The sequence below is a fragment of the Penaeus japonicus genome, unplaced genomic scaffold, assembly GCF_977035675.1.
Source record: "Penaeus japonicus unplaced genomic scaffold, GWHDUDI00000001_assembly GWHDUDI00000037, whole genome shotgun sequence".
NCBI classification, from domain to species: domain Eukaryota; kingdom Metazoa; phylum Arthropoda; class Malacostraca; order Decapoda; family Penaeidae; genus Penaeus; species Penaeus japonicus.
This window is the reverse complement of record NW_028234439.1, coordinates 7,728,518-7,739,421: the sequence shown is the minus strand read 5'-3', so window position 1 is coordinate 7,739,421 and position 10,904 is coordinate 7,728,518. Positions and strand designations below refer to the sequence as shown.

The 10,904-nt window shown below is 37.6% G+C and overlaps 1 protein-coding gene across 1 annotated transcript in view; it reads left to right on the top strand.

Moving 5' to 3' along the window:
- Positions 1-10,904, top strand: part of LOC122255460 (uncharacterized) — a 61,030-nt gene extending 50,126 nt beyond the window's left edge. Inside the window, exons 3-5 of the mRNA XM_086532629.1 lie at positions 1,443-1,618; positions 1,945-2,148; positions 3,221-10,904. Of these exons, the coding sequence (XP_086388755.1) occupies positions 1,452-1,618; positions 1,945-2,148; positions 3,221-5,132 (2,283 nt within the window). The 5' untranslated portion in view covers positions 1,443-1,451 and the 3' untranslated portion in view covers positions 5,133-10,904. The remainder of the gene's footprint in view (positions 1-1,442; positions 1,619-1,944; positions 2,149-3,220) is intronic.

Genomic DNA, 10,904 nt, shown 5'->3' with positions numbered 1-10,904 from the left:
TATTTTTGGAAATTGTTTTTGTTTTATGTTGTCTCGTGCAGTGATGCGCCATGTGGTATATTTAGTTATGTTTCTCTTTCATCATGATAGGAATGGCTCAAAATAAAAGCAAGTAAAAGGCTTTATAAGTAACGTGCCAAACTTTTGCTTCAATAAAAGAAAATCCTTAAACAAGAAATATATGAAACGCAAAAATAAAACAAAACACAAATATGGCAATACCTTTAGTCCTTGCCAAAAAATCGTTATATTTTATCTTATCATAATGACCAAAAATGATTAAAACCATTATGCAAAAATGTCTCATTAATACCGTAAGTGAATCATAAGATACAGGACGTCACACGCCCGAAATACCTACCATTTGACTGTTGAAAAGACTCGTGAATGTAGGGAGGGGGTCAGTAGTGCCGGTCACTGTTGGTAGATGGCGTCCCTGGAACATGCTGGCGATGCTTGCCAACAAGTGCGGGCAGAGAAGGCAGATGTGTTGCCCGTGGGAATTTCAAAGCATAGATTGTTTGGATGATGGAAAGACACCCAAGTCATGTTTATTCGGTCGACTCATCCTAGAAGGGCAGATGAAAGAGTCTCTCTCTATACCATGCGTTTTTTCCTCCTCCCTTATCCTCTTTTCGCCAATCCCTTTCCCAACCCTTTAACATATCGCTTTGATATCGAGTTTCTGGCGCCCTTGTTATCTGTAGCAATCATGCTTTTAGGTTAATTGCTGGTGGAGTTAACCAGTTGAGGAGGCACTACTTTTATTATTTATATATTTTTTTGCCTTAGTGTGGTTGAAGGGTATTCAATTCGTTAAGAAATAGATTAGTTTTTTTCTCTCTTTCACTTCAAGCAACGTTGAGTACTTCATATAACTTCATACAACCTGAACCAATTACTGTCGTCTCTCCTTTTCACGTGCCTGGCATTCCGTAATACCAAGGGTGCTTGAGAAATCAAAGTGACCTGTTTTCTGTGCGTGAGAGTGCTTATCGATGACCTTGGACCGTGCGAGTCGACTTAAATATATCTCTCTTGGCCCCCCCAGGGAACACGCTCTGTTGAGAATCTTAATTGGTTTTCAGGTTGTCACTCGAAACTTTCCTGTTGGATTTTATGTATCATTGTTTGATGATTACGGGAGGCTCACGTGTTGCCTCTGATATCGTAGGGGAAGTAGATTTTTGTGTGGAAGGTATTTTTTTAAAGGGATTAAGGTCGTGATGCTATATTCATTCATTCGTACCCGTGCACTGATGTTATTTACCAGTTCTAAATATTTTACTCAAACACTAAAAAAAAGATCCAACAACGGATTAGCCAAGGGTACCAAGTATCACATCTGATCACTCAACATTCACCCCCTCCCCCCCTCTCCCCCCACACCAATACCAAATTCCCGTTCTCTTTATTTTAATTTTTATCCTCTCCTTCTGCAGGACAAAGTGATGACCACCATGATGGTAGGAGGCGGCGGTTTTGGCGGCGGTGGCCTGGGCGTTGGGCGAAGGGGTCTATCGCCTCCTTCGGGATCGAATAGTCACAACCAAAGACTCTCTTCACCACAGCCCCCCCTGTCACCTGCATCCAGTGACTCACCTACTTCCCCTGTTAGGTAAGTTACGGAGTTTTTTTGTTGGGGGAGATTCGAGGTCTTTTTATCTCCTGAGCGAATGTATTTGTTGATTTTTTTATTTATTTATTATTTATTTATTTATTTATTTTTGTTTAGGAACTGTGTATAGTGTTGTGTTACAGCTTAGGAATCAAAGTAGGATTCTTTTTCTGCATAATTTCAGATATCATATGTATAAGTTATTTTAAAACTAGTTATTCTCATATGTTCCAAAATGTTAAAAGTTAATTCTTATGTACGCATAGATGCAGGATGTTCACCCTTTGCTTGATATTGGAGATTTATGATACTTATCCCATTTTCAGCCCTGGACGGCATGGTGGAAACAAAGCATGTGGTGTTTGTGGTGATGTAGCAAAATCCATGCACTTCGGGGGGCTGTCTTGTGATTCCTGCAAAGCCTTCTTCAGGAGATCAGTGCAGAACAATGCCTATAAAGGATTTACGTGTCCCTATGAGAAGAAATGTGTGATTGCTGTGTCCTCAAGAAAAGCTTGTCAATACTGCAGGTAAGGGTGTCTCTCTCTCTCTCTCTCTCTCTCTCTCTCTCTCTCTCTCTCTCTCTCTCTCTCTCTCTCTCTCTCTCTCTCTCTCTCTCTCTCTCTCTCTCTCTCTCTTCCCCTCTCTCTCTTTCTTCACCTCTCTCTCTTTTCCCCTCTCTCTCTCTCTCTCTCTTCCCCTCTCTCTCTCTTACCCCCCCTCTCTCTCTTACCCCCCCCTCTCTCTCCCCCTCCCTCTCCCCCCTCTCCCCCTTTCCCCTCTTCCTTTCTCTCCCTCCCCCAACTCCATCACTTTCTCTCTCTCTATCTCCTCCCCCACCAGCGGCATAACTAGGTGTCTGTCATTAAGGGAACCTAGCTGGTTACAGGGGGACACTAGTCAAACACTAATTTTTCACAGTTGGCTACCAATTTATCTAATTCTTCAAAATGGGAGGGGGCACCCAGGTGATACCACCCTGACCCCCCTAGTGCCATAACTGCTTCCCTCTCCCCCTTCCATCTCCCCCTTCCATCTCCCCCTTCCATCTCCCCCTCCCATCTCACCCTCCCTGCTCTCTCTTCTCTCCACTTTCTCTCACTCCCTCTCCTTCTCTCCTTCCTCCCACTCCCTCCTCCTTCCCTCTTCTTTCCCTCTTTTCCCCTTATTCATTCTCTACCCCATTTCCTTTTCTCCTTCCTCTCTCACTTTCATATGGTTCTTGGCTGAGCTTAATGTTTGATTAACATTTGATATGCTCTGAATATTGATGAGAAAATAGATGATACAAATATTTTATAGGAGACAAAATGTGCCAAGTCAGAGATTGCTCTTGATTTTATTACAACCCTCGAATTACATGTTATAATTAAGAGATCCACATGCAGGAGGATAATATTCTGTTAAAGGATGTGCACAAAATTATATGAGTGATAAAAAGGATTGCTAAGTAAATCCATTTTAAATCTGATTTGGAAAATGCATTTAAATGTAAGGTTGACTTAACAGTTGTGTAAATGTGTAAAAAGGCAATTAATATATGCCTTATGGTAGTATGATAAACGTAATGGCAATCAGTGTAATTATGATTATCCTTTTCAGATTCCACAAATGCCTCACCATAGGCATGGAGAAGGGCTGGGTGATGTCAGAGGACGAGCGCCGTAAGATGATGCAACAGCGTCAGGAAAAGAAGCAAAAAACTGATCAGAAAAAGCCTAATGATACAAAGGAGCTTGATAAATATACCCTGAGTGAGGAGGATAATACAGAAATACAGATAATTGTTTCTCTCTACAGAAAAGCATACCAGGATGTTCCTTATGATTCCAGCTGCCAGACTGAAGGTACAATAGGTGTCATGTCTCCCTGGATGACATTCTGCAAGAGAATAGGATATTTCTTTTCACTTTTTAGGGAATTTGCTGATCTTCCCAGTGGTGATCAAGCAACACTGCTGAAGACTGCCATTACATCAGCTTGTATTATCATGGGCTCTGTGGTGTATGATTCAAGTACAGGCAGATGGCCAGGGAAACCTATAACGAGATCAGGTTTTGTACCCAATGTAACTTCACAGAGTGTAGAGCGCCTAGTGCCTACAGATTTAATGTCACGTGTGGAGCAGTTCTTCAGAAAATTTCAGCAGATATGCCCAGATGAAACAATGGCCATGATTCTTATATTGGTGGCCCTTTACTCTTCAGAACTAATGGGTTTGGAGGCAAAAGAGACCATCCAAGCTCTTCAGGACAGATATACACGTGTCTTGCACCATTATGTAGCATGGAAATACAAGGAAAAGTCACACATGATGTTCCCCAAAGTGTTGGTGTCTCTTGCTGACATCCGTGAATTAGCAGAGCGCACGTGTCAGATGCGCATTCAGCAGGGGGCTGTTTCTAACCTAAATATCACATCACTTCTTCCAAAATCAAATCCTCAGGATTCTTCCACATCAACACCCATGGAGACTTGCCAGTCAGAAGAAGCAGCAGCCACAGATAGTACAGATAGTGGATTGGTGATTGTAAAAGAAGAAAATGATATAGACTGCAATGCGGCACTTAACAGTGCAGCTGCCCACAAGCGTGCAAGGTTAGAGGCAACTGGTGGTGCTCGTGACCATACCTACCAGAAGATATTGCAAAAGGTAATGGAGCAGATGCACAGTTCTTCTCTGCATTTACGGGCCCCACAGTTACTACCAATCGTCATCCATATTGTAAAGAAGATCAAAGCTGAAGGAACAGGTACTGATGATTCATCCCACACCACCAAAACTCATCATGTCAAGCAGCCAAGAGGTGGTACAAAACGGAGACAGGTGGAAGTTAAGCAGGAACAAATTGAGGAGGACTGCAATGCACAGTTCTCTCAAGATTTACCTCAGTCTGACCTTAGTGACCCAATGTCTCCGGACACTCATCATCACAAGCCACACTTCAATCTTAATCAACAGCCTCAGCAAGATCTTCACCCACCTCAGACCCAGATTTTGCACCAGCAGCAGCAGCAGTACATACCCCCGCCTGTAGATTTTAATACGGGATACCCAGCCTCCCCGATGGATTCGACAGACTCATTCGACATGTCACCAAATCTAATGCTTTCTCCGCACCATTCGGCTGACATCAGGCTGTCACCTCAAGTTCCGCTCATGGCGCCTGTTGCTCCCTATACTCCTCCTTCAGTAGTGACGTCATCACCCATGCCAGTCCAGCAATCAGAAGTCTTTCCCGTGGCAGATATGCCATTACCCTCACCAATGGCTGCTCCTTCACCTTACTCTGATACTTCTAGCTCATCACCACCTGAAAGTTCCCAGTCACCACTATCTGAGCTCTTCACAGAAGAGTTGTCAGATGTTGAAATAGATGTACTAACACAGTTGATGGACTATGTTTGCAATTCAAATCTCGAAAATGTAAGCTCTATCAAGGAAATTATACCAGAACATTTACTAAATGAACTTCAAACAAAGTTGTGGGCATATTCTTTAAAACAAGAATAAACAGAAAGACCACATTTTGGAAAGAAAAACCAGTGATAATAATATAAGTCTGATGCTCTATGAAACTAAAAGGATTAAAAGTACTCCACTTGGCACATTTCTTGTCATGAGTGTAACTTGCATAATTTTCATACAGAGTAGGATGTTCATGTCCATTAAGAAACATTTACTCTATTGAAAACAAGACTCTGTGAAAGTAAAGTTGAAGATGAAAGGCTGAGTGATGTTCTAAACATAAAGCATGTTAAAGTTGTCTGCAAAGCCACATGTGTATATAAATGTATATACCACATGCATACAAGCCGTAATGCAGTGGACTTGCTTAATATTTGCTAATAACTTGAACAAATGATTATGATTGTCAGAAAGCCAAAAACTTTCCACACACGCATTTTCTGGCAAGTGGAGATTTTATGAATATTTTGTGATAATAAATGTAAGAAGTGAAACTTTCCTTTTTTTCTTTTTTTTTTTTCTTTTTTTTCAAAAATTTGCCAATCGGTATTACGATTTTGTGGCTATAGAACTTTGTGCCCTTGAATTATCAGTCATGGAAAGCAAACATTTGTTCCTGAAAATAATGAATGACAGAATAGTGAATCTTAGAACACTAAAATATTATGTTTGATGATGTACAACGCCTGTTTACAAGAAGAAAAAAAGAATTACCTAATAACAACAACTTTGAGAAGAACACTTAACAACGAATGGAGTGAGAGTCCATGAGTGTCGTTAGAGGCACCTATTCCTATCCTGTATTGCTGTGTAATTATTACTGTATGTTCAGTTCTATGTTGCATTCAGTGTTGGTGGTACAGTGTAGATGGAGAGGAAAGTAAGATGTTAATACAGTTCTTGCAGAGGGAACATCAGGTAGTCATATACATTTAGTTCAGTCGTAATGTTTGATGCAAATTCTTGAGACCATAGTTTTATCTGGAGAAAATTTATGATTTATCATTAAATATTTTAATGGCTCATTTTGAGGAAAGTCAATCAGTTATACACTTTGTAATATTATGATATTGTTATTATTATGGTTAAATATTATTGTTATCACTGTCACTATTATTATGAAAATTATTCTTAGTTACACTAATGATATATGGCTAACATATGTTCTTCTGTCCACTTGATATGAAAGTGTTATATAAGAGTATTTAGTGAATTAATGTGATGTTAATGTGTCTGTTCAAACTGTTGCAAATGATGTATCAAAATATTCTTTGTCTACTGTACACAATCTACTGTATATATTCTTTGTCTACTGATGTCAATATTTTTGTACATATGTAGGTACATATAATTGTGTATTTTTATTTTTGCACATATACGCACACGCACACGCACACGCACACGCACACGCACACGCACACGCACACACATAAGTACAAACTCACGCACATATGCACGCATGAAGACACACACACACGCATACATATACATACATACATACATACATACATACATACATACATACATACATACATACATACATACATACATATACATATATATCCAAACAAAAATATATATTTATAGAGTTACCTACATTTACAAAAATAGTGATTGCATTTGGCAAATTGATTTATTGATTAATTATTTTTTTATTCTTTTTATTTTTTACATAAACTGAAAAATATTAATATTACCACAGTTAGGAATCACTTGATTATTCATTTTAGGATGGAATATTATGGATATCTAGTCGTAAAATTCAACCTTTGCTTTTTAATGCTAAAATTAGGGTCATGAACGTGTTATCCAACCTTAGAGCAACAGGTGGCCAAGAATGGAACAGATTGTGAAGTGTGCATATGTATATATTTATTTATATGCAAAAGTGTACGACATGATTGTGTTTCCATTATCATGATATGGCTTCTCAAAATACAAAAGAGATGTGAAAAGGGCAGAATATATATTACATTACAGGAGGCATTGTCTTGTTATGTTAAAAAGCATTTTAAATTCCTTAATAGGTATAGATAGCGGGGGATAGATTAAGTTTACTCTGCAAGTGTCAATAATTGTAAGTCTAATTATGCAAAACAAAACAAAAAAACAAAAAAAGTATAAAAAATGTTACCTCTTCTTGGTCATTCCAAATACAATCAATTTTTTTTTTTATTATTATTATTACCATTATTATCATCCGTTACATTTCTTTGTGTAAATTAGATAGGCCTTGGGTTAGAAACGTGTTTACTGGGCCACTACCTCTCACGTAAGATGATTTACCTCAGAATATTCTTTTTGCTTTCTTTTTCTGGTTGATTTTGAATGAATTATGTGAGCTTTTAGGTAATTAGTTGTAATACATTGATCTATGTAGATTTTTTCTGCAATCTTTTTTCCTGTCTCTTTCTACATGTTCACTAGACATTTTGCACATGAAATACCTCTATTTTATATAGAAAATTTTAATTGGGATATGAATTATACTGGCGCTTAGATGTTCAGCCTCAAAATTATTACAGGAAAGTTTGTATGTGTAGTTAAAGAAGCATGTTCTGAAAATGCATATTACTTATTTATGTTATTGGCTAGAAAAAGTGGGTTGTAAATTTCACAGAAAAATATATTTCTTTTAGCTTTTTAGACTGTTTGCATGGAATTGAGAAGTTTGATTTGATGAATCACGTACTATTTTTCACCCCAAAGTTTTACATTTTGGACTTCAGTTACAGTGCAAGTAAAAATAGGCAGAATGTTCCTCCAACCTAAAGAGTCAATTAATCTTAAACATTATAGATTAAAGAGAGATTTTCAAGGCCTTGCTTACTATTAGTATTACATTATTAACTCAAGTAACGACAGATGGCATCTATACGTGTCATGGCTATGGTGGCCTGGATTTCAGATAGCACCATAGATGCCATGACAACTGAGGCTGTTCTATGCTCTGTGTGCTATTTGGCCGTTAGACTTTAACAGCTCCAGCAGGGCTAGTTCATGACCTGCAGCCTTCCAATGCCTGCCAAAACCCTTGCTTTGTTAACCTTTTATTGAAAGACAGTGATTGCCTTATCCAAAATCAAATACAAGGATGGTAAAAAACATTGCACGCTTTCAATTTTTGACTCTTGTGGGGGACCTTGAACTTACCCCGGCATAGCAATGGGCGCTCTCTGATTATTTCATGGCAGCAGTGAGTTAATAAGATAGGCATAAAAGTCCATAGTTGATAGTCAGATTTGATATACTCTCTTTGATCTTTTTTTTTTTAGATTACCAGTGAAATAAGATATTGGTAACAAAGTTCATATGATATGTTGAATCTTGAAAATACCAAGTTTCCTAAAGCTATCATATTGATGCCTTCCCTTACATAATATTAGCCAAGCTGAGTCCTACATAGAGTTATTGAAATGGAAAGCATTTCCCAATTGGCCTTAACCTAAGATGAAGTTCAAATTGTAATTACTCAGGAACTGACAGATATTCTCAGCTTCCATAGAAAGCTTTTTCATAGATATAATGAGAGTAATTGCATTACCAGATCATGTAGTCTCATATAGTCATATTTTACATATTCATAAATTATTTATAGCAAATGAAACTAGTGACAGTTTGATTAAATGATGTACTGGTTCATTTGAATCAGCCATGTTGAGTATATCAATTAAATTTACAAATGACAGTTTTTCAGTTTACAGTCAAATGATGTAACAAGAAGTTGAAATAGTCTGTTTCCACAATTTCCAAGAGAATACTTACGGATCGGTAACTTTCACTAGTTTTACCTTTCAGATACTAGCTTGACCTGGGTAGTGTTTACCTTTGGTATGCAGGGTATGTTTACCTGAGTATGAATTAAGACAGGGCCTTGGTGACTTGATTTGGTGATTGTAGGATGGTAAGATGTGGTTAGTGGATGCATATCAGTCATGTTTCATCACATTAACAGCTAAGAACTTAATTGTTAGGGTAAGATTATGTAATAGTGTACAGGTTACATTACTACATAATGGATGTTTTCATTACTAGGTTTTCTGTAATTGTGTACATGTGCAGAAAATTGATTTTCGGACAGGGTGTTCAATTTTGTCTTTTGGTATGAATTGGAAATTTCCTATAGTACAGATTTAAGTTTGACACTTGGAAAAAAAACAAATATTATGACTGTCTTCTTTCAGAAGTAAATGTTTTCACACACCTGGTAGACTTGAAAACTTCTCATCTGAAAAGAGCTGGAATGTAGTTAACCCACATCATAGAATGACACAGTTGGTAGCTAATAAGTGAATTTATTTTGTTAGTGGTGAGCACAGTCTCCCCATGGGAGCAGCAAAGTACAAAGTCATACTGTCCCCGGCCAGCTACACAGAGTATATCCAGGTTTGTAAGAGGATATGTATGTAGGATTGGATGCCACTCTTGAAGATGTTAATGTCGGAGGTTACACCTTTTGGTTAGAAATTAGGTTTATAAGCAAAAATTTTCTCAGGTCCCTGAATTGATGCTCACAGAGACCTGTCCTATGTATATACAGTATAAGAAATCTAGTTTTTTTTTCTTTTCTTTTCTTTGTTTGGTATATGCTTGCATGCATGATTACATGCATATGTGTATACATGTATAGGTGTGCCTCTGCATGGGTGGATCAGTGTGTTGGTCTGTGTGTATGAACACATAACATTAGGAAGTAGATGTCTGTATATAAAGCTATGTTAATAGATGATTTATTAAAAAGGCCAAACATGAATATGTTGCTCAATTGTGTGTGTTGGTATGTTTATATGTATTTTAGTGTATGTGTGTTTGTGTCTGCCATTCAGTATATGTGTGTGTGTGTGTGTGTGTGTGTGTGTGTGTGTGTGTGTGTGTGTGTGTGTGTGTGTGTGTGTGTGTGTGTGTGTGTGTGTGTGTGTGTGTGTGTGTGTGTGTGTGTGTGTGTGTGTGTGTGTGTGTGTGTGTGTTTTACATACATATGTACACACACAAGTATCACTAGCATTGTTGTATAAGTGTTGTGTAATAGCCCTTCTGTTTTTGCTCAGCTTTTTGAGGTGTTCCAGTAAATTTTATGTTGAGATAAAAACAATTTACCTGTAATGTGTATGAAATATTGAAACTTATTTTTTCAGATCTAAGTTAACTTTTCAAAAGAGAGAAAAAAAAGTCAATAACTGACGTAAGTGATATATTTGATACTTATATGTAGGAGCCATGGATCAATTTGCTACAGTTTGATTAGTGTGAAACTTTTATTTTGAAATTGGGCAGTAAAGAAAGAATATTCTGTGACTAATGGGAATGCCTAACCATCTGCTACTAATTTAATCATCAACAGTGCCTCTTGTCTGCAGTCACCACATCTTGGAGTCTTTTGAAACAATTACTGTACATTACAAAACAAATGAACCTTTGCCAGTGATCTACAGGCTTCTCACCTCATTTTTATACCCTCCAAGAATTATATATTTCCAGCAGTCGAACCTGCTTGCATTTTGGTGTACAATGTTTGGTGCTTAAAACGATTTAAGGTAGTAATTACCAGAATGACGGGTACACCTTATCCCCCACGTTTGGGAGTGAGAAGATTCTGTTGGTAATTGTTTCCAGTGGATTTGAGGGAACATGCCAGTCTTTATTTCATTTGTGCACTAGTGAGCAAATTTGAAAACTAGGGACAAAGTGTGTATATATTAGAGCGGAGGCTTTAAGAGTTTATAAATATATATATACATATATATCAATATAATATATTGAGGAAATGTGCTGTGCTGCACTGGTGTTACTGTAATCAGTAATAAAATAATGAAAGAA